This window comes from Macrobrachium nipponense, chromosome 16 (assembly GCF_015104395.2).
Source record: "Macrobrachium nipponense isolate FS-2020 chromosome 16, ASM1510439v2, whole genome shotgun sequence".
NCBI lineage: Eukaryota > Metazoa > Arthropoda > Malacostraca > Decapoda > Palaemonidae > Macrobrachium > Macrobrachium nipponense.
Window position 1 is genome coordinate 30133097 of NC_087209.1, and position 28000 is coordinate 30161096.

The window sequence follows — 28000 nt, forward strand, 5'->3', positions numbered from 1 at the left end:
TCTTCCTATGATGATCATGACCATTCTGTTTCAGCCCGTTCACAAATTGCTAATCCCTCTAGTTCTGCTTCGGAAATAGCAGAACTTAGAGCTTCCCTTCAGAAAATGCAGGAAAAAGTCGCAGCATTGGAAGGTAAGGAAAGTGAATGTGGTAGTGATATTAGTGTCCCCAGTGTAGTGGCGGGGGGTCTGGTCGTCTCTGCGACGCTCCCAGGCCTAGACCTCTTCCAAGCTCCCTGGCCCGGAGGAGAAGGAAGTCGAAAGCCGTACGGGGGTTGTGGAGAATCCCCAAACGATCAGGCGTCCCTTCGGCAGAATCGAGCGTATCGACTGCCAAGGACCGCTATAGGAAAGCGTCCTTCGAGAGTGCTTTTCGTCGTCTAGTTCGCCTTCTCCGAGAAGAGGATGGAAGGAGTCGAATCTTTCCCGTCCTTTGAAGAGGAGTATGAAAGAGCATGAGCTCAATTCGAGTCCCGAGCGCTTCTCAGAAGGAGGAGCGCCTTCGGTAATAAAGAAGGCGAGAATACATTCAGACTCTGGGTCTGGAAGGGATCCTAGAGCGCCTTCCAGATCTCCCTCGCCTAATTCGGAAGATTCTTCAACCAAGAAAATTTTGAAGAATATGCAAGAGCAATTAGCCTTGTTAGTAGGAACTCGTTATAAGGAGCCTACTCGTAAGAAGGATGATAGGCTTCCTATTAAAAGATCTAAATACCTATCTCCTGCCAGGCGCGACGCATCCTTCAGGGGAGTTGTCGCACAGGCGGCCATCTCTGGGGGGGGCGGTGCGCTAGACAGGAGAGAAGTAAGAAAGGAAGCTACTCCTGTCAAGAGTAGGGCGGCCAACCAGAAAGCCAAGGCCTCCGAGTAGGCGCAACGAGCCAGTACAACATTCAAGATCTTCAATCAAGCGCCAAGAGTTAGCTGAAGAGGAAGATCCTGTTAGGAGTAGAGCGCTTGTGAGACGGAAAGCGCCTACCGGAATCAATACTCCTACTAAACATCACCGCATGCTAAGGATCCGGAGTATTCGGAACGACGTGCTCCTACCAGACGCCAGGAGTCGTCGGGCCTAGATACTCCTCCCAGGCGCCAGGAGTATTCTGAACTAAATACTCCTCCCAGGCGCCAGGAGTATTCCGAAGCTTATACTCCTCACAGGCGCCAGGAGTACTCTGCACTTAATACTCCTCCCAGGCGCCAGGAGTATTCCGAAGCTTATACTCCTCCCAGGCGCCAGGAGTATTCGGAACTTAATACTCCTACCACGCGCCAGGAGTATTCTGAACAAAATGCGCCTACTAAAAGCCAGGAGTATTCGAGGCGCTCTGCGCCTGCCAAGCGCCAGGAGTATTCCAAGCACGTTACTCCTCCCAGGCGAGATACTCCTGCTGTACACCAGGCGCATTCCTCGTATGAAGAGCCTGACACTCGTAAGAGAGTAAGAGAAGAGTCAGTAGAAAGAAGAGAGCCTTCTCCTTCCGAGCCTATCAACCCAGAAGATGCCTCGGAGGACGAAATGAAGGAAGGATCTTCTAATTATAAAGTTCTTTCGTCCCTTCTGTTGGAGGAATATGGAGACTCTTTGACGCCAGCTGCTCCCCCTTCTCCACGCTCTCAGTTTTCGAGCACGAAAACACTCAAGTCTTCCTCTTTCCTTAAAATGAAGCCTGCTATTTCTATGAGGAGAGCTCTACAATCTCTTGACTCCTGGTTCAAGAAGAAGAAGGAGTTAGGAAGGACGGTCTTTTGTATGCCTCCCGCTAAACTTACAGGGAGGAGAGGAATTTGGTACGAAACGGGAGAGGATATGGGATTATCTCTGTCCGTTTCAGCTGAATCAGACTTCTCGAGTTGGTGGATTCGTCGAGAAGGCACGCCTTGAATGCAGCGAAGGTAACATGGGGGCTTTCGGAAACGGACCACCTCATCAAGGGACTTTTTCACACTTTAGAAGTTTTTAACTTCTTAGATTGGTCCCTTGGGGTTCTGGCCAAGAAATCTCAGGAAAAGGAACAACTCGACCCAGAAACCTTAATTTGCATCCTCGCCTGCATTGATAAGGCTGTTCAGGATGGATCGGCTGAGGTATGCTCCCTATATGGTGCAGGAGTTTTAAAGAAAAGGGCGGTGCACAGTGCTTTCCTCACGAAGGCCGTCTCTCCTTCGCAGAGAGCCGCCTTATTGTTTGCGCCTCTCTCTGAACACCTTTTTCCCTCGCAGTTGGTGAAGGACATCGCGCATTCTCTGACGGAAAAGGCCACCCAGGATCTCCTTAGACAATCCTCAAGGAAGAATAGGCCTGTGGCTAGTGAGGAAAAGAAAGTGGCTCGCCCAGCTCAGAAACAGCCCTTTCGAGGAGGTCTTCCAACTAGACCGATCGCCAGAAGGAAGTCAACCGATAAGAGGGGCAGGTCTTCCTTCCGTCCCTTTAAGAAAGGGAAGTGAGAATTCTGTCCTCCAGACACCCGTAGGAGCCAGGCTACATTATTTTGCGAAAGCCTGGGAAGACATAGGAGCCAACACTTGGACGATGTCGATTATCAAGAAGGGGTATCGCATCCCATTCAAGGACATTCCTCCCTTGACAACATCTCCGAGGGAATTGTCCGCCAGATACAGGGACCCTATTCTGAGGGATACTCTTCGTCAAATGGTGGAACAGATGTGGGACAAAAGAGCAATAGAACTTGTGCTGGATTGCAACTCCCCGGGGTTTTACAATCGCTTGTTTCTTGTAACAAAAGCCTCGGGGGGATGGAGACCGGTACTGGACGTAAGTGCGCTGAACAAATTCGTCGAACAACAGAAGTTCAGCATGGAAACGTCTGCCTCAGTCCTTGCAGCACTACGACAAGGGGATTGGATGGTGTCCCTAGACCTTCAGGACGCATATTTCCACATCCCGATCCACCATTCGTCGAGGAAGTACCTTCGATTTATGTTCGAAGGAAGAAATTATCAGTTCAGGGCCCTGTGTTTCGGCCTGTCCACGGCTCCTCAAGTCTTCACAGACGTGATGAAAAATGTAGCAAGGCACTTACATTTGAAAGGGATAAATGTCTCCCTGTACCTGGACGACTGGCTCATCAGAGCCAGGTCTCAAAAGCAGTGTTTGGAGGACCTGTTAATAACACTGGAATTGACAAAGTCTTTGGGATTGATCGTGAACCTCGAGAAGTCTCAGATGATCCCCAGCCAGAACGTGGTTTATCTGGGGATTCAGATGGATTCTCGGGGTTTTCGAGTTTTTCCATCTCAAGAGAGATTAAAGAAAGGCTGTGCCACAGTATCGAACTTTCTAGGGAAAGAGCGCACTTCAGCGAGGGAATGGCTGAGCCTTCTGGGAACCCTTTCCTCGCTCGAACAGTTCTTTCTCCTAGGAAGATTACATCTTCGACCGCTTCAGTTCTTCCTAAGAAGAAGTTGGAGTTGGAAGACAGGTCAGCTCTCGGACACGTTTCCAATATCGGAAGAAATAAAACATCATTTGAAGTGGTGGTTGGTTCCATTAAGGGAAAACAAAGGAGTGTCCCTGCAAGTACGGAACCCAAGCCTGACATTGTTTTCAGACGCCTCGGAGGCGGGCTGGGGTGCAACATTGGGATCCAGAGAAGTGTCAGGCACCTGGTCGGCAGAACAGGTGTCATGGCACATAAATTGCAAAGAGCTCTTAGCAATTCACCTGGCGCTAAAGAGCTTCGAACACTTAGTCAGAGGCAAAGTGCAGATAAATTCAGACAATACGACAGCTCTGGCTTATGTCAAGAAGCAAGGAGGGACGCACTCTTTTGCTCTGTACGAGCTGGCAAGGGATCTACTGATTTTGGGCGAACCAAGGAAGGTAATTTTTCTTCTAACAAGGTTTGTTCAAGGGAGAGGAATGTGGAGAGCGGGACAGATTGAGCAGGAGATTCCAGGTCCTTCCCACAGAATGGACACTCCACTCAGAAGTCTGTCAGAGCCTTTGGCTCCTTTGGGGGAAGCCTCAAATAGATCTTTTCGCCACATTCCTCTCCAAAAGGATAGATACATTTTGTGCCCTGGTGGAGGATCCCCGGGCTTATGCAACAGACGCCTTTCTCCTGGACTGGTCAGGAATAGACGTTTACGCTTTTCCCCCCGTTCAAGATACTGGGGGAAGTAGTCAGAAAATTCGTGGCATCCGAAGGAACCAAGATGACTCTGATCGCTCCGTATTGGCCAGCTCAAATTTGGTTCACAGAGGTGATGGAATTAAGTGGACAGGGACTTCCCCAGATCTCTTCCAAACAGAATAGATCTGCTCAAACAACCCCACTTCGAGAGGTACCATCAAAATCTACCCGCTCTTGCTCTGACTGCCTTTCGACTATCGAAAGACTTGTCAGAGCGAGAGGGTTTTCTCGCCAGGCAGCAAACGCAATTGCTAGAGCCCGCAGATCATCTACTAGGCGAGTGTACCAATCGAAGTGGGAAGTTTTCAGAAACTGGTGTAGGTCGAAGAAGCTGTCCTCTTCCAGTACCTCTGTGACCGAAATTGCAGATTTCCTTCTGTTTCTTAGACAAAAGTCGCATCTCTCGGTACCAACTATTAAGGGGTACAGGAGTATGCTTTCAGCAGTCTTTAGAAACAGAGGATTAGATCTAACGAATGATAAGGATTTGCACGACCTCATTCGTTCATTCGAAACATCTAAATCACTTGAACCTAAGGTTCCAAGCTGGAACTTAGATGTGGTTCTTAAATTTCTTTCATCAGATGAATTCGAACCACTTCACACTGCTTCGTTTCGTAATATCACTAGAAAGTGTTTGTTTCTGATGTCTCTTGCAACGGCAAAAAGAATCAGTGAGTTGCACGCCCTTGAATCAAGAGTTGGCTTCAAAGGAGACTCCGCAATTTGTTCATTTCAGTCCCTTTTTCTGGCCAAAAATGAAAACCCTTCGAATCCCTGGCCCAGGAGCTTCGAAGTGAAAGGACTTTCTAGTTTGGTGGGCAGAGAGGCAGAAAGATCCCTTTGCCCAGTTAGAGCTCTAAAATTTTATCTGGACAGGAAGAAGCAGTTGGGGGGTTCGCAGAAAGGTCTTTGGTGCTCAGTGAAAGACCCCAAGAGAGCAATGTCCAAGAACGCATTAGCCTTCTTTGTTAGAAAGTGTATCACAGAAGCTCATAAGAAGTGTCCAGATGATTCTTTTAATCTTTTAAGAGTGGGAGCCCACGAAGTTAGAGCAATCGCAACCTCGGTGGCGTTCCAAAGAAATATGTCACTAAAGAACATTTTGGACACAACTTATTGGAGATGCAACTCTGTGTTTGCATCCCATTATTTAAAAGACGTGCGTTACGTTACGTATGATAAATGTTTTTCGTTAGGTCCGTTTGTGTCAGCACAGACGGTTCTGGGTAAAGGAGAAAGCACCAATCCTTAAATTATGTACGTAACCCTCTTGTCGGATGTGTTCTCGGGGTTTTCGGTGTATGGGAGTGTCAGTAGTCGCACAGGCGGCCTTCACTTCTCTTCATTTGAAAATCGAGTGACATCTGACTATTAGAGGGGTACAAAAATTTTGTTATTTTTGTATGTATGAGTTTCGAGTTTGTGGTTGTTTGCAAAGAGTTTGGGGATAACTCTAGGCAATCTTAGAACTAACACGGGTTAGGATCGGGTGATCGGGATTGGTTGTGTGCTCCTTAAATTAGTGCGTGTTGTCATATAAGCGGATGTGCTCCCATTGACAAACGCCAGTTAGGATTCTGTCGAGTAAGTGGAAGAGACCCCATCGACAGATCCACAAGAACTCTTGGCCACAGATCACTATCTCGCTAAGGCTCTTGAGATGAAGCAGACTCCTGGGCAGTAGCCACGAAGTCTTCCATCTAAAAAGGTAGGAACTAAGGTTTATTAATACCTACAACATATGTTGTTTACCTGTCTAGTCAGTTGGTTAGCTGTCTCTTGCCCTCCACCAAAGGGTGTCAATCAGCTATGTATATATCTGACAGGTAAGTTGAATGTATGAAAATGACATTGTTATGATACAATAAAGTTTCATACATACTTACCTGGCAGATATATACAATTGAAGACCCACCCAGCCTCCCCGCAGGAGACAGGTGGAAGAGAGAATCTGATTAGAAAACGGGAATAGTTCCTAGTCCTGCCACCCAGAGCAGGGCGGTAGATCACCTGACCTACCTGTAGCGAGTGCCGCGAAATTTGAAATTCTGTCGGGAACGACGGAGTCGATAGCTATGTATATACTGCCAGGTAAGTATGTATGAAACTTTATTGTATCATAACAATGTCATTTTAAAAATTGGCTAACCTAATCAACCTAAATAACAACTAACAAAATAACAATAAGAAAAAATCGATTATATTATTAATTCACACAAGCCAACATTTTTTGTTCTACCCCAGTAATTCTAGATTTTTTGTCACTATTAATGTGAGGAATTGAAATTTGTCTTGAATATTGTAAATTGCTTGGTTATCATAGTAGTGTTGGTACCATATTGTTTATTTAAGCTTTTACTATTTATATGTTTAGATACTTATATTTTCCTTTATCCCCCAGATGTCGAACGTAGCACCCATGCAGCTTGGGGCAGCCAATGCCTTCACACAAGTTGAGCATATGGCTGCCTTGGATATAGATTCTAAGCCCTTTACCAAGCGACTCTCGGGAATTATTTGTACCATTGGTAGGTATTACTGACTAGGAATTATTATATTTGGTCTATTGTGCTGAACTTAAAAACTGTTTAGCTAATATTGTAATTTTTACTGCAACTTCTCTGAAAATTTTGTACACTATCAAGAGATGAGGATTGAATGAAAAGTAGCATTGGATCTTGCTGTGAATTATTATGATCAGTTTTGTTAATACTATACTTTTTTTTATATTTTATTACGAGTTGACAATATTGTTTTTAATTTAATACAGGACCAGTATCTCGATCAGTTGAAATGTTGGTACAGATGATGGAAGCAGGCATGAACATTGCACGAATGAACTTCTCTCATGGTACTCATGAATATCATTCAGAGACCATGATGAACGTTCGTAAAGCTGCCGAGATCTACTCCAATAAAATTGGCCATTCCTACCCTGTAGCAATTGCACTTGACACTAAGGGACCTGAAATTCGTACTGGACTGTTAGAGGGTGTAAGTTCTTGCATGTACATAGAGTACAAGCATTTAATTTTTACTTGGGCATATGTACTCACTTGGTTAATGACAAACAGTCCAACTTTGGAGTGATTACATAAATTATTAGAATAGTAATGGTTATTGATAATTAAGACCCTGTATCTGCTAAAAAAAGGCCACCATCTATGTTCAAGGATGTTAATTCCATAACTATTGTTTCCAGTAGATATCAGTTTGAATAGTACTGTATTTACCTATAATGTTTGATGATCTTTAGATCTTGTAACTTTGGCATTTCTGTTAACCATTGAGAACTTACTCTCCCCTTCTTCAGAATGCAGTTTGCATTAAGATTTTTGTAAGTGCAGATGCTGCATCTTGTTGCAGTTGTGCAATCTCTTTAATACGCAAATTGTAGTGTGCTGTTAATTTTTTAAAAGGTTGAAATCTCTCGGTGCCAAGACTGATTTGACTAGCTTATAGTTGCACTTCATAATTCACTCTTGTTAGTAATAATGTATATGCATAGCTGTTTAAAGGATGTAAATATAGCCAAAAGGAAGTTATGTACTAATTTTTGTTGAAATTATTATATTAAAAATTAAGATCTTTCAACTGGACTAGAATCAAAATAAGATATGTCAAGTGCAAGTATGTGCAAAAATACCTGCTCAAATGTCATGGCCTATACAGTATTACAATCTGAAGTCTTGTCAGGGTTCATTGAGCATAATAATGGCAATTCCATCAAAATCTCAAGAAGTTAACAAAAAAAGATTAAGAAAATGGAAAAGAAAGACTTTTGGTACATCCTGACTGTCCAAACCAAGGTAATTATAACAAAAAATGATAAGCATTGCAGGCAATATGTTGCTGACCTTCTGCTAATTCAGCTAATGTTGTGCTGTTCTGCACAATGCCCTTAACCAATTGAGTCATGTTTGAGAGTACATAATGCCTTTATGCAAAAAAAAATAATGTTTAGTTTGTAAATTCATCCACATAAGACTTAAGGGGTGTGAATAGTCTGGAATTACTATTTATTACGTTAAGTTTAGTTAGTAGTATAGTTCATCTTGATTTTGCTTCTTGCAAGATCATTTTTTGTTTTGGATAACAATATCTTGCCAAGCCAGGGAAGTAATTATTTTTCAGAGTTTGCTCTGGTATGTTTATTAAAACAATCAAAATGGAGGGATTTTTAATGTTTCTTTTTTCATTTTAGGGAGCTTCAGCTGAGGTAGAATTAAAGAAAGGAGATGAAATTAAACTTACTACCGACAAAGAATTCTACGAGAAGTGCACAGAGAAGCTTCTTTATCTTGATTATGTGAACATTACCAAAGTTGTGAAACCTGGTAACAGGATTTTTGTTGATGATGGCCTGATTTCTCTTATTGCAAAGGATATTGGTAGGTACACTGCTACAGATAATTTTTTAAAGAGTACTTTCTTTAAAAAGAGATTTGTTCATGAAACTTACCTGTCAGATATATATATAGCTGTATTTTCTGAAGTCCGACAGAATTTTAAAAACTTCCGACACACGCAGTGGTCGGCCAGGTGGTTAGTACCCATTCCCGCCGCTGGGAGGCGGGTATCAGGAACCATTCCCATTTTCTATTCATAATTTTTCTGTCGCCGGTGCTGAAAACACCTGTTTTCAGTACCTCCGTCTTAGGATTTTGGAAACTTCATTGCCGCTAAGTATCCTAATTGTCTTTTGATTTATTTACTTGGATTTGTGGCTAGGCATACGCTATCTTAAATTGATTTGAATTTGATTCATTTTTGCTTAAAATATCTGAATCTAGTTAGGCTAGTTTCAGACGGGGTTGTCTGCAAAGATAGGGTGTGGCTACCGAAAGCTTCGGTAGATCCGCACTTGGTATGTACGAGGGGTATGGGTCTTCCTTCTTTGTTGAGATTTGTCATGTAAGGAGTGTGAGACTTTGTCTATTCCGTAAGGAAGACGTATGATTCGTATGTACGCAATTAATCAGTAAACATGTCTAATTCCGTAAGGAAGACGTATGATTCGTATGTACGCAATTAATCAGTAACAAAAGTCAGGGTAGTGAACCTGCTAACCTTCCTGTAGACTTTATTTTGCCTAACCCTGTAGTATGGCCTACGGGCTATGAATATGTCTACGAGAGGTGCTCGCTCCTCTTCATTGCTGTGAAGTGCTACTTCTGTAATTGTTACTCCTAACCCTGCAGTATTGCCTTCTTGCCCTAAGCAGTGTCTGTAGAGGAATTGCCCTTTCTCTTATACTCTTTCGATTCGTAACTTAGAATCGAAAGTGCTTGCTTTAGAGAGTAAAAGTGAAGTGCAGAAGTGAAGTGATACCCCTTGTGTAGTGGAGGGTGCGTCAGATCGGCCTCGTTTCGCCTCTAGGCCGGGACCTCTGCTTGACTCCCAGGACCCGGGGAGGGAGCATGTCGAAAGCCTAAGGAGGGTTACAAGGAACCCCACCGATCTGGCGTGCCTTCGGCAGTTTCTGATGAAAATCCCCAGACTGCCAAAGTGCGTGCGCGTGCACGAATCCTGAAAGTTTGCTTCTCGTCCTCCGAAGCGTCCTCTCCGTGCAGGGGTTGGAGCTTTCGGAAGGACTCGCGCCCTCTAAATAGAAGCTTTATAGAAGAGGACGCTTCACGTCCTCTCTCTCTCTCTCGTTATGCGTTTCAGTGAGAAGTAAGAAGGCGAACGTCGCCTGAACTCGTGTCCGTCTTTCCACCGAGAAATACGTAAAAGAAGTCATAGTAGCAGGAAGCTTTTGAGAGCGGACGCCTGGGACGCTCGGATGGACTCCAGGCGCGCGGGTGCACGCCAAGCGCGCTCCGTGCGCGCCAGTGGACGCCGAGCGCGCTCCAGTGGACGCCGAGCGCGCTCCAGTGGACGCCGAGCGCGCACCAGTGGACGCCTGAGCGTGCACCAGCGCACGCCAGGGTTGTGTACGCCTGGCTGAACGTTTCTGTTGAACTCTTCAAGCTCTTGTTTCAGATTTGGGCCTAAAGAATTTTTACCTCTACCTTCGGTGATACCTTCTACCTCACCTGCAAAGAATGTGAAGTAGGCAGTGCTTCGGAGGAAGCTTAAAGTGAACAGACAACTTCTTCTTCGAAACCCAGCAAGACATCGGGTTTCGTGAATTCAAGAGGTCTCTGTCAATTAATATTGCTTTTCGCATAGGTGGATGGAGTTAAGGAAGATCTCGTTTGCTCTACCGCAACCTTTGCCATTCTGCCAATAAATTTAAGTTGCCACTACCGCAGTCAAGACTTTGCGATAAGGCAGTTACGGGTTATGTAGGCTCTATGTCCTGCACGTCAGGACTCTCGCAACGTTCAGTAGGATTCTTGCAAAGGCACTCATCAAAAGGACGCTCTTCAGAAAGCGCAAGACAGGACTTCCTTTGCCATACTACCAATAATTTTAAGCTTTAGCAGGCATTAGTTGTGATACGGGAGAGGAAGCTGGTTGGAGAGTTTCTTCCTCTTCCCAGGATAATTTTCCAAGCTTTTTAGCCCATCTGAAAGGGTTTTTCAGATGATAGATTTTGTTAGTTTCTAGTCGGGACTACGCTGCCGAATTGAACATCGTCGTCCTACTTGCCGTAAGCCCAGTCTCTTAAACAGGATTCTTGCCCCTTCCTCGTTTGAGACGGGAATCGGAAAAAATTAAATGCTCGACTCCCTGGATTACGTTTTGTCAATTCAGTGACTTTCCCCCATTGACAATATACTTTCGTTTTGTCAAGTAAGTGGGTATCCCCTCTTTGACAAAATATCTCTTTGTCCCGTAAATGGGTTAGTTCTCATGACAAACATCTCATTAACTTGATATTGCGTAAGCGAATAAGCTCTTATTGACAAGATTCGGAAGAGCTCTCATTCGTCATTCGCAGACTCGTACAAGAAATAGACTTGTAGACTACGTCAATGAACTTATGTCCAATAACATAAGAAGCTTGAGCTGACTGCTTCGACTCTCTTAAGTTTTGTTCATGAAGCTTGCCTGTCAGATATGTATGTAGCTGTATTTCCGAATTCAGCTATATATATGTCTGCCAGGTAAGGTAGGAACAAACTTTATTGTGATATAATTTCATTTTTTGCCTTGCGTTATTTTACTTCTGGTTGGTTCAAGTCATATACGCTTGCTGTAGTTACCTCTTCGGATGGCAACCGAGAAATCTATTGTCTATTTTAAGGACATTTAATCGTTACTTCCTGCAGCCTAACAGGAGTTTCCGATTTATCTTTTACCATTGTATGGTAGTGTTCTGACGACACAAACGCATCTATATATTTAGCGTTTTCTGTTTCGCTTAAATATACCAGCTTGAGAGTCTTTCTGCTCAAAAAATAACGGACCTATTTCTTCGTAGAATAGGGTAGCTGGCAACCCAGACATAAAGTTAAGAGACGACGTTCGTAAGCTGCTTGCTGCTGCTGTCACGCTGTCTGTCCTCCAGAGTCCTTTCCAACCGAGCCAGTATTCAGTAACAGATCGTGAGTGTCATGCGCGGTAGGTTAGTCTCTCTCTCCTGCGGTATTGACTGACTAACCGTATTCCTCTGTGCTGACGGTTACGTCTCTCCTGCGGGATTGACTGACTAACTGTATCTCTGTCCTACAATCACGGACTTTAGCCTAAGATTGAGGGGATTTCTTACGTGAATGAATAAACGTTGCATTCGTTTTGCCTTACTATGTTCAACAGAGTTATCTCTTAATCCTTTCGGTGCTCGTTACCGCACGGTATGGAACTACGAGTCTACCGCAACATTGCACTTTTATTTGCTCTCCTGCTTAGGCAAAGCGCAGCCTTATTTAGGGAAGTAAGCATACTCGGGGAGGGAATGGATGAGCTTGCTGGGGACCATTTCCTTCCTGAAGAAGTTTGTTTCCCCGAATAGACTGCAATTCAGACCACAGTTTTTTCCTACCGGGAAACTGAAATATTATTAAGATCTAGCAATGATTCTGAACATCTCTCAGTGCGTCTATCACCTGAGGTGATAGAAAGAAGGTGCCGGACATCTGGATAGGGTTTCAGATGTCCTGGATCTTAATCTGAAAGAAGTAAAAGCGATTCGGTAGTCCCTCCAGTCCTCGAAACGAGTTTTTGGGAACCAGTGGTCCAGATCAACTCTGATATTCCACAGCTCTCTCATATCTTAAGAAGTATCTTCTCTCGGTCCTTGTTCGAGTTTACGAGAAAGAGCCTATTATAACAACAGGACGTTAAAATGTAACGATCCTCTACAGGTTCGTTACAGGATTGCAAAAGTCCGTACGAATCGTCCTCGATCGACGGCAGCAACTATTCACTTCCGAGTGGAATCTTTCTTTAGAAGTAAGTTGAGAGTTGTGTAGACTTTAGGGACGCCCTTTCATTCTTCTCTTCGATATGTTGAGGACGAAGAGGCGGCTTCTTCTCTGCTCCCTTATTCTCGATCCGGGATCGGTACCATTAAACGCCATCCTATGATATTGAACGGGGATGGATGTTTAGTCTCTTTTTTTCAATCGCTTAGGAAATGTAATAAGAGGATTTATGACGTCACAGGGAGCGACAATGACGCTGATCGCCCCATGTTGGCCTTCAGAATCCTGGATTCACAGAGGTCACATACTTCCTAGTTCACTTTCCAAGGACCTTTTCCGAGAGATTCGGTCTACTCTAACTTGAAAGGTACCTATAACCTCTCCGCTCTGAGTCTGACTACGTTCAGACTATCGAGAGGTTGACAGGAATAAGATTACCGTCTTCCTTTTCCGTCTGAAGAATGGGATAAGCTGGCAGTCACAACTATTAAAGAATATGCAAATATGTTGTTGACGGCCTTTGGGCTCAGAGATTTGCGTCTGTCAAACAACAAAGACCTTCACGATCTTTGAGTTCTGTGGAATCTCGAAACTCGCTCACCATCTACTTTTTGTCTCACCTGTTTTCTCGGAGTCAGACACTCGTGCGAGATCAGGCGACATATAGTAGCCCTGAGTTTCTTGTTGACGAAGTCAGTTGCATTTATACACCCCCGATGATCGTGTAACATGAGACCAGGTTGGACTGTCAGGCATTCTTCCTTCGGGACTGAATCGCCTTTTTGCTCCTCGCTCCTTTCTCCTGGCACCAGAAGCTCGAGTCAGGAGTTGATTCGCTGACGACGTTGGGTTGCGTTGATACACCCCCAAGGTTTGCTTAGATTGAATCGCCCAGGCAGTCCAGACAATCATCCTTCAGCGAAGAATAGTGCCTTATGGTCTTCAGGGTACAGCCTTGCTGTCCTTGATTCGTCTGACTGGTCAACTGGTCGGTCACCTGACTTTAGTACAGACGGACTGACTGTGCATGTCCAGATCGAAGCTTTCAATATGGAACTTAGACGTAGTCTGAAGTTCTTGATGTTAAAGCATTCGAACCTCTCCTACCTGTTAACTTTTTGCATGTGATCAGGAAGGCCTTTTTCTAACCACCCTAGATACGACAAAGAGGGTTAGTGAAATTTTAAGCCATCGTCACAAGTTTTGGCTTTAGAGAAGACAAGGCGGTGTGCTCTCTAAGCCTTCCGTTGTGGCCTAAGAATGGAAACCCGTTTTGTCCTTGGGCCAGGAGCTTGGAAGCAAGGATGGCACAAGTTAGTGGGCAGGAGCCAGAGAGAGTCCTGTGCCCTGTCGGGTCTCTCAAGTTTTATCTACATAAAACTCAAGAAAGTCGAAGTCATTCGGGCAATCTGCAGTGTTCCGAAAAAGACCAGACTTGCCCATATCGAAGAACACCCTGGCGTTAGTGTTAAGGAGTTCTTTCAAAAATGTTCCTTCATTGTGTTTGCACAAAGATTTGAAATCTTTTTATCTAAATGCTCACGAGGTGAGGGCGCGGCCTCGGAAGCATTTCAACAGAGCATGGCACTCAGTAACATCCTGAGTACCATGTTTTAGCGAAGCAACTCTGTGTTCACTTCACACTCCCTGCGAGATGTGAAGATGGCATATGAGATCTGCTGCTCGCTAGGGCCATACGTGTCTGCAGACACAATCTTGGGGGCAAGAAGTACCACTCATCCTATCCTGTAGAAAATGGTTAGGAAGAGCTCTTAATTTAGTTGATGAGTCGCCGACAACGGCGACTTCTTAACTCTTAAGCCTTAGTTAAAACACCTTAACTTTGGCTAGGTTGGTCAGGTGGTGATATATATATATATATATATATTTATTTTACTTCTTAGCCCTCATGGTATGGTCAATATGGTCTAGTCACGTTGTGGTCTCGCCCCTGTTGACAGATCATCTGGAGTGCACCAGCTATATAGGTCTCTACCTCGCTGGCAACTCTAGTAGCACAAGCAGACTTACGTGGCAGTGACCACGAAGCCAGCTATGCTAACAGGTGGAACCAAGATGTAAATCATCTGCATGCATTTGTTTCCTAAAATCCTTCTATTCTGTCCCTTCCCACCTCCAAAGGTGGGATTCAGCTATATATATATCTGACAGGTAAGTTTCATGAACAAAATGATATTATGATACAATAAAGTTTGTTCATACTTACCTGGCAGATATATATAATCAGTACCCACCCACCTCCCTCAGGGGACAGTGGAAATAAAAATTATGAATAGAAAATGGGAATGGTTCCTGATACCCGCCTCCCAGCGGCGGGAATGGGTACTAACCACCTGGCCGACCACTGCGTGTGTCGGAAGTTTTTAAAATTCTGTCGGACTTCAGAAAATACAGCTATATATATATCTGCCAGGTAAGTATGAACAAACTTTATTGTATCATAACAATATCATTTTTAAAATTGTTATATACTCTCACTAAGTGTTAAAGACTGCCCCAGCTTAGTAGTCAAACACTTTTTGCATGAATTATCAGAGTATGGGTCTTTGGCTACTGACCCCTCATCTTGTTCATAGGCTTTTGTATTTTAATGGTAATGTACAGTTTTTTCCTGCAAAAAAACCATTTGTGGTGCTCTCAATCATGACATTCACTTTCTTATGAAAGTGGTCTTATTTTGTCAGAGGCGAAGTAGCCATTAGAATGTCTGGAGGCCTTTTGTATTTTTGTTTTACCACACCAAAAAATGCACATGGCAGGTGCAATGCTTAACATAAACAGCAGCAGAAGAGTATCCACAATTTCCTTAGCTAGTGGATGCTGCTTTTCTGTAGCTCTTTATTTTTACATTTAGTGTCTTGAAGATACCAATTGGATTGTCTGCTACTCGTTATGCAGCAATCCTCGTATCCAGTGTATGATCTGTAAGGAGATTTATCAAGATTTGCCAACTGCTAATGGACAAGCTTCATCAGATTACCATTGAGCTAGTAAGAGCTGTTGCACCTGGGAAAAATAAGCCTAGAATTGAAGTAGTATAGTATGTCGTGTTTGTTTACTTGATTGTTCTATTCAGTTTAAAGTTATAGTACTTGGTTAATGTATTAGATGCCACGATATTAAATGAAGCCGCTGTACTTAGTTGAGAAATCTTCGGAAAAAGTGAAACAGTCGTGATAATTTTTTATTTGCAAATTTGGTCAAAAGATATAGTAAGTAATACTGTATGCAATGTGTTTAGTTGCTTGGTTATGTCACTTTCTTTTACTTATAATGTGCCAAGCTTCACATTCTTACAATTACATATGTGAATTGTTAAACAGATCATGCTAATTCAGGTGTCTCTTCCTATGTTCCTGAATTCCTTAAATGGGCTGGCATTTTAAGCACATGATATTATGGACACTAGAAGTGTCATTCAGGATGTTATTGGCTTGACCTAGCAAGTGCCTCAGATGAAATGAAAACCTGGTCAAAATGCATTTGACCAACTGATGGTCTGGCAATCCTATCCTGTAGGGGAAGGTGGTTATTTCCTGAGACTCCAAATACCCATCCAAAGATGGGGCCAGCATAAGTTAGTAAGGGCGTGAAGCAGTTATTCAAAGCCACTTTATTCATTGTCTCATGTACAGTATGGAGAGGGGCCTTTTCTTGGAGCATTCCATCTTTTTTGTCATTGTTTCCAACACTGTATAAAATGCAAAGGACTTTGCTGTAATTCTGCCAATCATTTCTCTTCTTTAATTCCTATTTTCAGGGCATTAAACTTAAACAAAATATGATTTTTAAGTAATCTTTTGTTCTGTGTGTTGAGCATTTCATGGGACACATTTTAAATTTTATGGCATAAAGGCTGTTGTCTTGTTTAGTTTCACAGTTTCATCTTCAAGAATTCTTTTATGGTAAAGTCTCTTTCCTTTAACATGTAAGGATGAGTGAGTTAACATAGTGAATTAACGCAGGCTGTGGTTATAAATTGTGTGTTTTGTAATGGTAGTACAGTAGTAATGAATTAAATTGTGATATTTATCTTTCAGGTGGTGATTACATTGTTTGTGATGTTGAAAATGGTGGTATGTTGGGTAGCAAGAAGGGTGTTAACCTCCCCGGTGTTCCAGTAGATCTTCCTGCAGTTTCAGAGAAAGATCGTGGAGATCTTTTACTTGGAGTGAAGATGCGTGTTGACATGGTATTTGCATCATTCATTCGTGATGCTGCTGGAGTTAGAGAAATCAGAGATGTTCTTGGTGAGTACAGAAAGAAACAAGGCTGCAAAAATAATTGTCCTACAAGTATGCTTCCTGTTAAAAGTTCTGAAATTTAGTGGGGAAGTTTTTGAATTCATTTCCAGATTTAAGTGATTATTGTATTGAGACAGTTTTATGAGCTTTAGATAGACTTCAGGTTAAATTTTGAGGAACTGTTATTTCTACCACAAGTTTCATATAAGTAACTTGATAAGTAACTACATAGCTAACCTTTCCCACTCGCACATCTGCTAAAAATAAAAAAGTGCGCAGTAGTGCTAACATTTTGTGCTGGTGACTACCCTGCCCTCTATCAGGGAACAAAAACAAAGCAACAGAGAAAGCTCACTTCTTTCCTGCCTGCTTTTGGTGTAACATTGAAGTTCTGCAGCAGCTTTGGTTTGAATCACTCATCGCTTTTTCGCGGATAAAATTTCAGGATTTGGTGATGATGAGTTCTTTAGTAGACAAGAGCTTAGCCTAGACTTCTTCTTTTGATTTGGGATTAACGAGGTTGGATTCAAGTTCCTCTAGGATTAAATATTGTAGGGAGGGTTGTAAGACCCACTTGACTGAGCCATTTTATGACCCTCATACTATTTGCTCTAACTGTAGAGGACAAGTATGTTCAAAGGACCGGGCGTGACGAATATAAGGATTTAGATGTTAAGCAGTGGAAGGTTTAAAAGTCTAATTGAGAAAAGCGAGATAGAGGTAAGATAAGGTAGGCGGCTTCTAGAGCCAAGATTAGAACTCGTAGGATAGAACCAGCTCCTAACATCAATGTGATGATTACACCATTCCTTCTTCCCCTCCTCTAGCCTTGTCACCCATTCCCAGTCCTAATACTGTTGGTATTGCACCATCTACTCCTGTGCCTAGCTCCCATGCTTCCAGTACCATTGCCAGCCTTTAGTGTAAGTTTGAAGGTAGATTTGACCTTGTAGTTAATACTGTGACCAAATTAGGGGTGTCCCTGAAAGTCCTGATAGACAGAGTGAATACTGAATACTGAGGTGCCAGCACTAGTGGAGGGGTTGGCTGTCCGTCTCATGACTTCCAGACAAAGGTCACTTTCATATTCCCCTGACAGCTTATACGCTGGGAGAAGACATACCAGAGGTACAAAGGAGGTCGAGGGGGTTTCCCCACGAGCAGTCGCTCTCTCAGTAAATCATGTCGTTAGTGATTTGCGTATTGAAAGACCCTCAGACTGCCATTGGAAGGGAGTGTCCGTTAGTGTTCGTCAATTGTCTTTGGACTCTGTGAACCCCGACATGAGGTATTCTAAGTGTCTTCGCTGTGTGTCACGTCCCCTGAAAAGACTTTGTGGCAATGAGCTGTCCCCATGTTCCAACGAAATAGACGAGAGATCCCTCGGTCCTCAACCAGGTTGTAGTACCTGGTGCAGCCCGGATTACTTTTCACCAGAGTGCCAGTATTTGGCGGCAGTGTGCCCATCAAACAAGAAGCCCTCCTCCTCATTGTCGCGGTACCCACACGAGTGCCCAGTGTATTCTCCTGAGCAGCATACACAGTCACAGTCTCCAAGCTCCCTGACTCTTGAGCTCCTGCTGACTGACTGTGCATGCTGGGCACCATTTGCCAAGAGTTTGGTGCTAACTGAGGGCCCATCCAGATCTAGTTCATCTGTGGCAGATGTGTTAGGGTTTCTCAAGGCTCCTGTTGGCATTAAGCCCTCCAATGTTTTATCTATGTCACCTACCTCTTCTTTGGAGGAGGGTGAATTAGTTCGAGAACCAACTCCTTTGGCGTACGCCTCTCTGTTAAGATATTTTTTGGCGACTTTTCCGTCACATTTTTAGCCAGCCGCGCCAGTTTCGCCAACCTCTACCTTCCAAATGGGGAACCAAGTGGACTCCAGCTATAGGCTTCCCAGGATGGTCTTGTCTTTCTCTTAGAAGAAAGCTGTGCAGGAGGTCGAAATTGGCTTGCAATTAAAAGGGCGCAAAGGAAGACTGCTTTCACCCTACTTCCGCTGAGAAGCACAGCTAGAAGCTGTGCCGTATTCTATTTGAGAAGCCCTGTCCCTGGGAGGGGCCACTTCATCCCAGGGGGACTTCTTGTGCCTATTGACACTGTGCACTGCTCAACATTCATGTCTGCTAAAATTATTTTCTTCCACGGAATTTGACCACCTGGTGAAGGGTATATTTAAAGTCTTCGAGTCTTCAGTTTCCGTGACTGGATGATTGGTTCTTTTGCCAAGATCAATTGATTGTGATAGTTTGGTAACAGACTTTTCTGCTGACTAGCTGGGTGTTCTTTCTAAAGGCTTCTTTTTTTTTCCTGGAAGTGTTCAAGAAAAGGGAATTGTGGTGCACTTTCACCACTAAGGGAGTGACATCAGTGCAGAAGTCAGCATAATATATACTATATTCTTCGTTTGATAAGCCGTACCTTGTTCCTCAGTCAGCGGTTAGGGAAATAGCTACGGACTTGCGTAAGAAATCTACTCAAGACCTACTGGCTCAGCCATCCAAGAGCCCCAAAGAGCTATCATCCATCATGATGAAATTTGTCTCTGCTGCAACAGTAGCCTTTTTGTGGAGGTAGACAAATTTTTTGTTCCAAACTTTGTTTGAGTGTGTGTTTCATGCCAGGCAGCCATCTAGAAAGGGATGCATCTGTCCTTTGCACACCTGTGGGAGCCAGGCTACTCCTCTTTTTGGAAAAGTGGAGTGTCAAAGGCGCGAAGTAGTGGACAGTCAAGATCGGTGGGCTACTTGATCCCATTCAAGGAGTGCCCCCCCTTTGTATCCACGCCGATCACATTTAACAGCCGACTCAAGAAACTGAAGAATTGGAGCTCTGTCAGCAGAAGTGTTTTCCCTCTTGCAGAGCCATAGAGGAGGTGGAAGACTGCACAATGAAAAGTTTTTACAACCACCTTTTCATGGTCCCTAAGTCATCAAGGGGTTGGAGACTATCCTTGACGTCAGTGCTCTGAATTTCGTCCAGAAGATGAAGTTCAAAATCGAAAAGTCTGTGCTTTCCATTCAATGTTTGGATGATCACCCTGGACATGCAGGACACTTTATTTCCATGTTCCTGTCGATCTGGACTCCAGGTAATACCTCAGATTTATCTTAGTTTCAAGCCATGTGTTTCAGCCTCTCCACAGCTATGCAAGTATTTATGTGGTTGCTAGTCCCTCTTGCGAGGTGGTTGCACCTTCTAGGCATCAACATTTGCTTATACCTGGATGACTGGCTTTTCTGTTCACCATCACAGGAACAGTGCGTGAAGGATCTTCAGAGAAAACTTCTCATCACCCAGGAACTAGGACTATTAATAAACTTACAGTAATCTCAACTGATCCCAACTTGGAAGATTCTCTTTTTAGGCTGAGGATGAACTCTTAGTTTTCGGGCTTTTCCGTCTCCCAAGAGATTAGAATCCTGCCTGCAAACTCTACACGACCTCTTTTTGCTCTTGTCTTATTCAGCAAGTCTTTGGATGAGCCTTTTGGTAACCCGCATCCACTGAGCAGTTTGTGAAGCTAGGGAGACTGCATGTGAGACCTGCGGTTCTTCCTAAAGGCAATTTGGGACAGGAAGAAACAATTGGACACTGATGTTCCCCATATCGAGGAAAATAAAATCAGACCTGCAATGGTGGACATCTGAGGGAAAGTCACTGGGCCTTGTGAGCCCCGACCTAAACTCCTTTGCAAATGCCTAGACCTAGGCTGGGAAGCCTGGAAGCTTCTGGGATGTGGTCTCCAGAGCAATGAAGTTTGCATATAAATGCAAAAGAACTGACTGACATTCAAGTGGGCCTGATGTCCTTTGTTCAGGAGGTCACAGACAAGATTTGGACAACACCACAGCCCTATCCTACATAAGAAAGCAAAGCAGAACCTACTCCCCTCTCTGCGAAGCCATGAAGGAACTTCTTAAGTTTGGGCGAACAAGAATCGGGTGGTGTTAGGCACCTGCTTCATTCGAGCGTAAATGAATGTCCTAGTAGACAAGGTAAGTCGTTGTGGGCAAATCCTTTGACAGAGTGGATCCTGAATCCCAGTCTGCAACAGTCTATGGAAGTTGTGGGGCAGGCCAACTGTAGACCTGTTTGCCACATCAATGAACCAGTCTTCCCTCATTTTGGTCAATGCTCATAGATTGGTTGAACCTGAATCATTACATCTTCCCTCCATTCAAATGATGAGGGAGGTCAACAAATTTCAATTCCATCCCAATGTGAAGATGACCCTGATACGTAGCTCCATTTTGGCTATGCAAGGAATGGTTTCCGGACCTTCTGAAACTTCTAGTGGATTTTTCAAGAGGACTCCCTCAGGAATGTCTACTCAAACTACCCCACCTGTGGAAATTCCATCAAGGACTATCTGATCTAGCTCTGACAGACTTCAAACTGTCTGGAGGTTCATCAGAGCATTTCTATTTTCAAGGCAAGCTGCGGAAGCTATTGCAAGGTGTAGACTTCAGTCATCTTGCCAAGTACTATACCAATCCAAGTGGATTGTCTTACGTAGATGGTCTAGCAGGCATAACATCTCGCTTAAAACCTCTATAGCCCAAGTAGCTGACTTCCTCCTATTCCTGAGGACCACCAAGGGGTTCTGTTCATCCATCATCAAAGGCTATAGAGCAATGCCGGGATCTGTTTAAAAGCATAGAGGCCAAGATTTGGCTTGTAACCAAGATATTAGTGATCTTATGAAGTCTTTCGAAACTTGTTAGCAAGCAAGAGCTGATTCTGTGTCTTGGAACTTGGACATAGTCATAAAGTGGTTAATGTGCCCAGCATTTGAGCCTCTCCGTTCCACATCTTTTAAAAACTTAACGAAGAAAACTTTTTCGTAGCCTTAGCCAAACGAGTGAGCTACAAGCTATAGACAAGCAAATTGGTTTAGCATAAGGAGATGCAGTATCTACCTTTACGCTAGGTTTCCTGGCCAAAAACGAGACACCATTCAACCCTTGGCCATGCTTATTTATCATTAAAAACCTTATAGACATCCTCAGTCTGGAAGAGAAGGAAGGGGGGTTTTGTCCCGTCAGGGTCCTTGGGTATTACGCAGATAGAACTAAGAGAATCAGAGGTCCAGGTAGCTTTCCCTGGTGCTCTGTTAAAAATCCCTCGTGGCCTTTATAAAAAAATGTGTTATCATATTTTCTGAGGCGCACTCATAGATCCAGGAAGACGTACTGGCCTACCTTTAAGTAATTAACTTGCAGTGTAGGTGACAGTGTTGTCTGGTATGTTTGGTTTTTGGCACTGTGCCCAGAGCAAGGGCAACTTACTGTATGCTTTGTGGGTATTTGGAGTATTCTTTACTTCAAAGCTCCCTCTTTAAAGTGAAGACTACTTGTAGCCACTCCACTAAGTCCCTACAGGTCAAGATGAGCACCAACCAGAGGCAGTAATCACCTGCTATAGCTCTCTTCCCAGGTAAGGAAACAAGTATTTTACTATTGCTAACAGAGTTCATGTTTCAAATTTATCTTCATACCTGAATCTTCATACCTGATCATTTTTGGAACATCATCATCATCATCAGCAACAGCAGCCTTTGCTAGTCCACTGCAGGACAAGGCCTCAGATATGTCTTTCCACTCCCATCTGTTTATGGTCTTTCTATGCCAGTCTATACCAGCAAATTTTCTTAGCTCCTCAATCCATCGTCTTCTCTTCCTTCCCCTGCTTCAGTTGCAATCTCTAGGGACCCATCCTGTTATTCATTTTGTCCATCTATTATTTGACATTCTCATTATGTCTTTTTCTTACTTGTTGCACAGTAATGAGGAGGGCAGCATAGTCACCTGCATGAAATGATAGCGCTACCATGCGCATTTCAAATTTTTAGCTGTCACATGAGTGGGAAAAGTTAGCTATGTAGTACTTAGTATGTATATATGTAGTATGAAACTTATTTTAATTATGAAAATAACATTTTATTAGTTATACTATGGGAGTTTGTAATTGCTGTTTTTCTTGTACTGTATACGAATTACATTAGTACATTGTAATGTGCATAATAATATTTTCCACTGGGTGCATCAATCAATAGGTGGTACATTGTACCTTTTACTTTTCATTCATTTCCTTTGGCTTTTCACACCCAGCTGTTGAACTTAACTTGACCGTGTTTAATTTTGTACCTATAAGAGTAAATCCTTTGAGCATCATCACATTTTCTCTGAAGGGGAATAGTGCCATCATCAAACTTCATATGGTTCACTGTAGGCACTAAAAAGGTTGTTTGCAGTATTCCTTCAGCTCTTAGCTGAGGCTGCACCCACTTTTCAGCCTTTTACTTTACCTCCTTTCCTACTTCTTTCATCCATCTTGCTGTCCAACCACTCTTAATTCCATCTTTCACTCGTTTAAATGCTGAATGGCTGAAATTGCCTGACCACTTAGCTTTTTAGCCAATTATTAAATTAAATAAGGTACAAATGTTTAAGTATTAATCTATCTTGTAGTGAAAACGAAAAATATAAACTTATATCCCATCCTGGTTTGATAGGTTTTCCTGGGAAAATCAGGACAGTTTCCACCAAAGTCAGCCAGTACTGTGGTTTCTGTTTTAGATTTTCAGTCACATCTGAAATTGAATTGAATTAAAGCCTTACTGTGGAAATCATTTCTTGTTCCTGTAATTTAGAAATACCCCAATCATAATGAGGGCTACTTCAATAAATGTGTGTTGAGATAGCTATTAAGATTTCTTTAAATACTCATCCATACAAAATAACATCCCAGTTGGTAAAATATTGCAGTGCAAAGTTAGCAGTTTAATTTTGTCTATTAAGTTTTATATAATAATAAGAAAATAATTTTAAGCTGACCACCAAGTCACTTTTTAGAAGGGTTAGCCAAAGGAATTGTACCTTGGCAAGAGGTGGAAATTGAAGCATTAACAATCTGAGCAGCTATGTGGGGAATAGACCAAGGAAAAGGTAGGAAAGTAAAAGACCAAAAGCAGTGCCAACTGCAAGGATGCTGCAAGGAACCGTATATTAAATTTCGAGTTGATTAGTTACTGTCAATCAATACTTTGAACTCTGTTGCCAAAACATTATAAAGGGAGTATTTTTAAAAATATAGAAAAGGAATTTATTAATTAAATGATCTTCGAGAGTAATTTTAGTGTATTAATTGTTTATTTTCTTCTGCAGGTGAACAGGGCAAGAACATCAAGATCATTAGCAAGATTGAAAATCACCAGGGCTGCAAGAACATTGATTCCATTATTGAGGAAGGAGATGGTATCATGATTGCTCGTGGTGATTTGGGCATTGAAATTCCCGCTGAAAAAGTTTTTATCGCCCAGAAGCAGATGCTTGCAAAATGCAATAAGGTTAGTGAAAATTTAAGTTTATTAATTTAGTAATCAGATTAATTTTAGATTCCTATTTTGGTTTTTTTTCTGTTTTTCTGTTTTCAAGTAAACTCTTGTTTAAAGATACTGATTAATTTTTAAGCCATATGTATCAAACACTTTAGTCATTTGATATTGAAGCAGCCATTGTGAATCAGGATACTCCCAATCAGCATGTAAGTGCTGAATAGTGTTAAGAAACTGTACAGGAGTCTATAATTAGGTATTTTGCACTTAGAAAGTTGAGTATTTGGTAAGACAGTAGAAGGAGAGCTTTAAACTTGATCACTTTAGATCCTTCTGAAGATTCTTGATGACAATACTATTCAAAGTTACTTTGTATCATCACCAGTACCAGAATTTTATCTGTATGTAACCTAGCAGTTATATAAGCATGATTTTTAGCGGTTATAAACTTGCTGGAAGAAATGTTTCAATATCTTACTTTTTGAATTATAAATGTTAAAAATCATTCTAACATTTAAGTTAAGGTAACATCTTGAATATTTTATACTCCAATACATAATGAAATTGTTGGGCTTAAATTTGATATCAAACTATAAATTTTGGAATACGTATACTTATGCATATATTAATATTTTTACTCACTAGGTTGGGAAGCCAGTCATTTGTGCTACACAGATGTTGGAGTCTATGGTAAAGAAACCCAGACCAACCCGTGCTGAGGTTTCTGATGTAGGTAATGCCATTCTTGATGGAGCTGACTGTGTTATGCTGTCTGGAGAGACTGCCAAGGGCGACTATCCTCTCGTTTGTGTGCGAACAATGGCAAATATTGCACGAGAAGCAGAGTCTGCTTTGTGGCATAAACAGCTGTTTACAGAGCTGTCACAGACTGTAAGTGTACAATTTTTTTTTTTTCTAGAGGTAATGATTACTATTATATAATTTCTATAAAATGGTTTGCCTTCTGTTTCCAGTTTGTGTGCACCTCTTGAAGTAAACATGCACCTAAGCCTGTGTCTGAATTTGACTGATTATATAATATCTTTTATAACTCTGCTTACATACATAGACGGTTTAACATTACAGTTACCAACAGGTGTTGTCTGTGAATGGTAGAAATGTTGGATACCCTAGGAATTTTTTAAAAGCTTTGGAATGTTATTCTTGATACAGTTCTCTTCAAAATTGTTTACTGTATATATGGGAAGAAGCACAATAGTGAATAAAATTCTAAGTGTGTAATGTAATGGTAATTAAAAGTTGATTTTTGAAATTAACTTTGCCTCTCCATTATAAAGTTTATTCTTCTGTGCCAGCGGTAGTTCCACTGATTAAATAAAATGAGAACATTTGATTTTCTATGAATATCAGTCTTCTATCCACCAACTTCCCTCACCTCCGCCAGGGGACTGATAGGCACAAACACTTGTAGTCAGTCAGTCTGCTTCTGTTGCTGGTTTGGGTAGGAGTTTGAAGATTATACTCAGTTTTCTGTGGTTAGTGACATGGCATACCACTCAGATGTCAAAGGTTTGTATCTCCCCCAGGGTGATGAGATATCAGTCTCACGTTACTGGAGGAGCTCCTTCCCTGGGAGTTGATGCCTCCTCTCAATGGGACTTCTTATGCCTAATTGACTCGTCTCAATTGTTGGCCTAGATTGTTTTCAGCTTAAGAACATTTTTAGTTTTTGAAGTTCTTAGCTTTATGGACTGGACTTGGAAAGGGGGGTTGAGATGGCTAGCAAAGGACTAGTCTGCAGACTGTCTGGGGATTCTTTCCTGCACAGATTAAGCTATAAGAGATGGCTCACTAGAATTGGCTTTGTTGTTCTCCACAGGGGGTTTGAAAAAGAGAGAACTTGGGTGTTCTTTCACCTCCAAAGGCATCACTCCTCTTCAGAAATCTGCACTCCTTTTTTTTTCCTATAGATCACTCTCATCAGTTCTCACAATCCACGATCCAAAAGAGATGGCATCAGATCTTCAAAAGAAATAACACAAGATCTGCTGGTTCAATCATCCAAGCACCCCAAAGATCCACTCGCCTTTTGTTTCTAGACTGTCTCCCCTCTTCAACAGAATACCTTTCAGGGCAGTAAAGCAAGGTTTCAGTCCAGACCTCACTCTAACGTATGTATGACCATCCCTTTCAGGAGAATCCTCCCTTAGTGTCAGCATCCATTGTATTGACAGCCTACTCAGCAGGCTCAGAGATGTTTTCGGCTCTTGCAGAAGAGATCTGTGGAGATGGTCAAGGACACCAACTTTCCGGGGCTTTGCAACTGCCTTTTTGTGGTCCCCGAGTCTTCCGGGGTTGATGTCAGCACCCTGAATTTCTATGTTCAGAAAACAAAATTCTCCATGAAAATGAACAATCATTCCTGTCCTCCATTCACTAGGGCGACTGGATGATGACGATCGACGTGCAGGACGCATATTTCCATATTCCAGTATATCCAGGATCCAGGAAGTACCTCAGGTTCGTATTTCAGGATAGTTTTTCAATTTTGAGCTCTCTGCTTTGACCTCTCCACAGTTCTACAAGTATTCACCAGTGTTCTCTCCCCTCTGGCGAAGTGACTTCACCTTATGGGCATCAATGTCTCCCTTTACCTAGACGGTTGGCATCGTCACTCTACATCAAAGACGAAGTGCACGGAGGAGCTAGGCCTACTTATCAACATCAAGAAACTTTCTCATCCATTGAAAAGTTTGTCACCCTTGTGAGACTGCATATGAGGGTACTACAATTCTTCCTGAAAGCAAGCTGGAACAGGAGGATGCATCCAGAATAATTTTTCTTTCTAATAACTTTAAATCAAGGAGGATCTGCAGTAGTGGCTTTCAAAATGAAGACTTCTGGAAGGGAAGTCTCTCCTCACTGAACCCAAGCCTAGCATTGTACTCAACGCCTCGGATCTAGGTTGGGGAGCGCTTCTGGAAGGCAAGTAAATCTTTGGGACTTGGACCCCAGAAGAGAAGAATTTGCATATCAACCTGAGGGAATTGAAGACGAGTCATCTGGGCATTCTATTCTTTCCAAAAGAATCTTTCAACATGATAGTAGCAGTCCATTCAGACAACACTGCTTAGTCCTAAATAAAGAATCAAGGGGAGGACCTCTTTTGGGCAAAAGGAAACAAGACCCTACTGACTACAAGGTTCATTCAGGGCAAGCTGAAAGTCCGAGCAGATGAGCTCAATTATCGTAGACAGGTCTTGCCCACAGAATAGTCTCTACATTCACAGGTATGCACAGACCTATGGAAACTGGGGAAAGCCTTAAATAGATAGATGCCAGTCTTCTTCTAGTCTGCCAAGTTTAGTGGGCAATCTTCTGCAGCTGGTGTAGACGACATACATCTCTTCTACTCAATACTCTGTGACACAGATAGCTGTATTTTTTTTTTTTTTAAAGATCTTGTAGAGGATTGTCTTCACTGACCATCAAGGGATATACGGCCATTCTGGGATCTGTTTTTCAACATAGCCAAGGTAGCTAAGTCAAACTTAGCCACCTGGAACTTAGACATTGTCCTCAGTTGGCTGTCAGGCTCTTATTTTGAACTGCTTCGTTCAGTTTCCTTAAGGGATTTGACAAAGAAAAGTCACTTGTTGCCCTGACAACAGCCAAGAGTGTCAGTGAACTGCAAGCCATTCATAAGAGAGTCAGCTTCTCTCAGGGAGATGTGGGATGCTCATTCACTTTGGGGTTTCTGGCCAAGAACAAGAATCCATTAAAGCCCTGGCCCCGTTCTTTCACAATCATGAATGTGATGGAAATTCTCAGACCAGAAGAAGAGGAGAGAACTCTGTGCCCTGTAGGGGCACTTGAGGTACTACCTAGGTAGAACCAGTAGGATCAGAGGTGTCTCTAGTAACCTCTGATTCTCTGTGAGGAATCCGTCCAAGC

General features: G+C 42.7%; 1 protein-coding gene across 10 annotated transcripts in view; it reads left to right on the forward strand.

Moving 5' to 3' along the window:
- LOC135195639 (pyruvate kinase-like) overlaps positions 1-28000 on the forward strand; it is a 146308-nt gene that overhangs the window by 41761 nt on the left and 76547 nt on the right. For all 10 annotated transcript variants that reach the window (XR_010310202.1, XR_010310201.1, XM_064222004.1 and 7 more), the window contains exons 2-7: positions 6562-6688; positions 6931-7154; positions 8365-8551; positions 16537-16746; positions 23916-24097; positions 24731-24976. Coding sequence is in view for 8 of the 10 variants with exons in the window: in XM_064222004.1 (XP_064078074.1) it covers positions 6562-6688; positions 6931-7154; positions 8365-8551; positions 16537-16746; positions 23916-24097; positions 24731-24976 (1176 nt within the window). In the remaining 2 variants the exon portion in view is untranslated. The remainder of the gene's footprint in view (positions 1-6561; positions 6689-6930; positions 7155-8364; positions 8552-16536; positions 16747-23915; positions 24098-24730; positions 24977-28000) is intronic.